This window comes from Pteropus alecto, unplaced genomic scaffold (assembly GCF_000325575.1).
Source record: "Pteropus alecto unplaced genomic scaffold, ASM32557v1 scaffold177, whole genome shotgun sequence".
Classification (NCBI taxonomy): domain Eukaryota; kingdom Metazoa; phylum Chordata; class Mammalia; order Chiroptera; family Pteropodidae; genus Pteropus; species Pteropus alecto.
Window position 1 is genome coordinate 11,938,205 of NW_006442207.1, and position 5,307 is coordinate 11,943,511.

Sequence of the window (5,307 nt, forward strand, 5' to 3'; positions counted from 1 at the left end):
CCCCCACAGGCACTGCCAGGTGTGCCCCCTCCTTTCCCCAACTGGAACATCATCAGTTCACAGACACCCATTCGCAGTTTCCACCCTGGAAAGAGATATTTCTGTTCCTGTCATTTATCAGCTTTTCATGGCCAGTGCTAGAGACACATGAATGATATAAGATTCCCAAGAAATACCCAGGTCACATCTGTCACACTGGCCATTGGTTATACCTCACCGTATGCATGAAGGGCCATCGCATAACATGCATAGCCAGTTTCGCATGTAGTGGGAGACATGATTGGCTTAAAGGCTGCATCTCTCTCCCGTATGTGCCCGAGGGCAGCTCCCAAGGGCAGTTTGTACCGCTGTGTCCTCTGTTCCTCTCACTTGCTGGGTGCCCTCCATCAAAATCAGTTGACACAGTTTAGCAATTTGTAGGTAATGCTCCCACGCCAACGCTGAGCACCAACTCGGTGCCAAGCTCTGTGCCGAGTGCTGTATGTGCACAGCCTCCGAATTCTCACCTCCGTCCTGGGTCTGCTCCTCTGTGGGATCCATTTTCAAGGACGAGAGACCTGCGGCACAGAGAGGTTCAGTAACAGCGGAGCTAGGAAGAGGCAAGGCTCAGATTCAAACACAGGTCCGTAGTGTCCTGGACAAAATACCTAAGTTCTCTAGACCTGTGGGTAAGAGGTGGCAGTAGGGGCTTGGTGGGTTTTAGCCCACTTATGATCTCTTCCTCTCTCCTAAGTTTTGATGTGAACAATTGAGATGTTCTCAAGGGTATGTAATGTAACTTCATAACAAGTCCTCAGTTTTACCTTCTAACCACATTGCCCCTATAGAAAATGCTAGAGCCACCCCGCCCTACAGTGTGTTTGTAACTCACCACTGGGTAAGCCATGAGCACGCACGCACACACACAGAGACATACACACACACAGAGACATACACGCACACTTTACACACGTGTACAGTCCAAGTTAGAAAACTCCCTTCCCTTCCGGTGCCCAACAGCCTGTTTTGTGCTCCCCGGAGGCTCCATACTCCCTCCAGCCTCGCAGAGATGTATCGTGCACTGGGTGTCCTCTTCCTCTGGGATCCAGTGGGTACGGTTCCACTGGTCTCCTGTCCTGTGACCTACACCCAATCCATGCCACTTGAGTAGGTCAAGAGAGGCACCCGGGGGCAGCCAGAGGGTGGGCTCCCTGGACGCCGGGGGAGGTGTTTCAGATGCTACCTCTGCGAGGGTTATTGGGCAGGGCTGTCTTGGTTTAGGCTCCCCTCAAAACCAGTCTCTGGGAAGAATGTGATAATGAGTACGTAACTGGGGCTCAGTCTTTCTGGGGACCCTCTGAGAGAGTAGGTAGGACACACCTCAGAATTGTCCCACTGAGGGTCAAGGAAGCTGGGGTATTTATCCACCAGGCCCCGTCCCTCTTGGGTCGAAGGTTGATTTGGGGGTTGTTAACTCTCCAGTGCTTCCAGCCTACCCTTCTGGGAGCAGAGACGCTTCCAAAGCCCTCAGGCAGAGCCACTCAAGTGGTTGAAGTGGTTAATGTTGGAGGCCCTCAGGCCTCCATTGAGTAGAAACTACCCTCCAAAGCCGTAGATGCCTCTGGATGGACAGGGCACCAACAGTGCCTGCTACAAGGCCTGGAGCAGGAAGGACATCAGCTCCCCAGTGTTCCAGTCGTGGGTCCCCCCAGAGCTCTCAGCCCTTCTTCCTCCCTGCCCTCCGCTTCTGGGAACTCTCCTGTGGGAGCTGCAATCATTCCTTTTACGTAACCACAGCTGGTATTCCCAGCCCTCCTGGGAAGGCCATCTTTGCATCTCCCCTATAGCCTTCCTACTGTAAGTGAATTCCGGCTGCCCTTCGTGACGCTGGCCCCTCTTTCTTCTACTCTCAGGTACATGTGCTCCTCCGTGCTGCAGAGAGCACTGGCCGCCCCCCTCGTCTGGATCCTCCTGGCCCTCCTTGACGGGAAGTGCTTTGTGTGTGCTTTCAGCAGCTCTGTTGACCCCGAGAAGTTTCTGGACTTTGCCAACATGACCCCCAGCCAGGTGCAGCTCTTCTTGGCCAAGGTGCCCTGCAAGGAGGATGAGCTGGTCAGGGATAGTCCTGCTCGAAAGGCAGTGTCTCGCTACCTGCGGTGCCTGTCCCAGGTAATTCAAAAGGTCCTCCTCTAACCTTTGCAAACATCCTGCATGGGTTCCAAGGGGTGAGAAAATACACATGACTTCCTTAGGCTCCTCCCACTGCTAGAGACACAACCAAGGAGCATGTGGTCCCTGGAGAGACCCGGAGCATTATCCATGTACAGGACAGTGTTGGGCCTTAGGAAGTGGGCACCTGGCCATCAGTGCTGACTCACGCCGGGGCAGAGACCAAGTGCCCACATCCTCTGGGAGTCAGCTCAGCCCATCCTCAAGAGTCTGGATGGCAAGAAAGTACTGGAGATATACTGCTCTGCCCAATCCTCCACACCATACACATATTCTTCCCACCTCTCAGAAATAATACGAATTACCCTTTATTGAGCTCCTATGTATCAGGCACTGTGTTAAGCATTTCATATGCATTACTTCACTTAATTCTTGGAATAACTCTATGAGGTGAATGCAGTCATTATCATCCCATTCTGCATATGAGGAGACTGAGGCTCCAAGAGTTTAGTTCACAAGGTCAAAGTCACACAGCTTGTAAAAGGCCAGGCAGAGATCTGAATACACGTCATAACTCCTGACCCTCTTAACCACCTCCCTACAATGCAGGTTCTGCCTAGATAGATGCCCAGCTCCCCACAGGGTGCCAACTCCACTATCCTGGGGGCAAAACTCAGCCCCACTTCCAGCCCAGACCCGAGATTCCACTACCACCACTTCCAGAGCCCCAGGCTGAGCTGTGCCTCTCAAAAAATATTTACATGAACCCACACATGCAGAGTATCACTGTGGCTATAGAGAATGAAAACATGGCCCCGGCCCTTTGGGGAGCCAAGACAGGCCCATAGTGCAGTGAAGAGAGGACCAGTGGTCAGGCCAGACTTAATTCTGCTTCAGACCCTGACCTTGGCCACATCACTCCCTCTCTAGGCCTCAGTTTCTCCTGCAAAATAAAGGGAGTTTTGGTCTCTTCCACCCTGGTGGTCCCAACAGACTTAAACACTCTAGGCTCTCACTAGTTCAGTGGGAAGAGTGTAGAAATTTCAGTGAGACCAGAGTTTGAGTCCTGACTCAGCTATAAGTTTATCAGGCACATTTAATGCTCCTCACATATAAAATACTCGCACGGGTATTTTAAATTGGTGGTGGTGGTGGTGGTGACTCTGTGAGAGGCCAAATGAGAGATAGTAAATCACATTTACACATGATAAGAATTCATGTATGACTTTGTTTAGAGGAATTAATTCTCTGCTCCAGGTCCACACAGTTGCTCTGGTCTTAAGCAAGGCCTTGAAGAGACTATAGCTTTGCATGGGCGGAGAGGAGAAAGAGGAATCGGCCAAGTGTGGGCTCTAGACTTAGAGAACTATTTTCAGTGTTTCCTCACTCTTGGCCTGGAACACTGTTTCCTATTCATACCCTGTACAGCTGTTACTTATCCTTCAGGTCTCAACCTAAACCTCGCTGTTCCCTGAGCCCTCAAGCTCAGGTCGGGTGGATTCCCATGACTCCCTGTACATCCCTCAACACGGCACTCAGCCAGTCATCACCTATTTAATTATTTCCTCCACCAACGTGTGAGAGAAAAGACTGGGTGCCCAGTGCATGCCCCAAAATATAGGATAAATGGATGCATAGATGGGATGGATAAAAATATGTGAGGATGACTAGATAAAAAAATGAAAGAAAGATGGACGGATAGATGGGAGTGTGGGGAAGGCAAAACTTTACCTCTGCCCATCTTAGGATTTCAGCTGAGATGCTTACAAAAAGATTAACAAGAGGAAAACAGTTTATTAATGCATGCAGTGCACATCATGTAGGAGAAACCTAAACCAAAGAGCAACTCGAAGCAGCAGCTTAGAATTCCTGCTTGTATGGAACATTCAACAAAGAGCAATACTTTTATAGAGAAATGGCAGGACAAAGGAAAGCAGTTTTAGGTTTCCAAGAGCAGAAACTATGGGAAGGTAAATACACGGGAGGAAACATGGCGTTTCTTACTCCCTACTAATAGAGTAAGGTTTGTTTGCACATTCCTCTGGTGCTGTCTCTGCGCTGATAAGAGTCTGTCTCCAGTAAAAGAAGAATTTACACCCTGCTTTTAGGCAGAAAAGGAAAGGGTAAAGAGAGGTTTTCCTGTTTGCTGCCTCATAATTGTCTTCAGCTCAAAATAATTTTATGTCAAAGAGGCATACTTTGGGGTGGCATACTTAGGAGAAAGGTTGGGAAAATGAATGCTGAGTGCATGGATGGTTGGCTAGATCAACAGAAAGAAAGACGGGAGTATATGAACATGAATGGATGAGAGGATAGCTGGGGTAGGAGGATGGGCGATGGACAGATGGAAGGATGGAAGGATGGTTGAGAGGATGGCTGGATAGGAAGATGATAGATATCTAGTCAGATGAGAGAATGGATGACTGGATGGATGGATGGACGGATGGAATGGAGAGCTGGTTAGACAGACGAGTGGATGCAAGGATGAGAGAATGAATGAAAAGGAATCCGATGGATGGAGGTGGTTGGTGGATGGAGGACTAAAAGGAAAGATGAATAGATCTGAGGAAGGATGGGAGAGATAAGTAAAGAGAGAGACTGGAATACCTTTGACACACGGTACACCACCCATGCCCTACTCACACCCATCCTCGTGCTTCCCTCCTCTCCCCGCCAGGCCATTGGCTGGAGCATCACCCTGCTGCTGATTGTCGTAGCCTTCCTGGCCCGCTGCCTGAGACCTTGCTTCGACCAGACAGTCTTCCTGCAGCGCAGATACTGGAGCAATTACGTGGACCTGGAGCAGAAGCTCTTCGACGAGACGTGCTGTGAGCACGCGCGGGACTTCGCGCACCGCTGCGTGCTGCACTTCTTCGCCAGCATGCAGAACGAGATGCGGGCACGGGGACTGCAACGGGACATGGGCAGGGGTGCCGAGCCCCCAGAGCTTAATGAGCTCCCGAGCTTAGACACCGGAAGCGGGAAGGCCCACCTTCGCGCAGTCTCCAGCAGAGAGCAGGTGGACCATCTCCTGAGTACCTGGTACTCTAGCAAACCGCCACTAGACCTCACCGCATCCCCCGGGCTCTGGGGGGGTGGCCTCAACCACCGCGCCCCCACTCTGGACCCTAGCACCAGGCTGTCCCAACAAAATGACGT

General features: G+C 50.9%; 1 protein-coding gene across 1 annotated transcript in view; it reads left to right on the forward strand.

Moving 5' to 3' along the window:
• The window catches only part of CALHM3 (calcium homeostasis modulator 3), a 15,643-nt gene that overhangs the window by 747 nt on the left and 9,589 nt on the right, over nt 1–5,307 (forward strand). The window contains exons 2-3 of the mRNA XM_015596318.1: nt 1,893–2,148; nt 4,826–5,305. Of these exons, the coding sequence (XP_015451804.1) occupies nt 1,893–2,148; nt 4,826–5,305 (736 nt within the window). The remainder of the gene's footprint in view (nt 1–1,892; nt 2,149–4,825; nt 5,306–5,307) is intronic.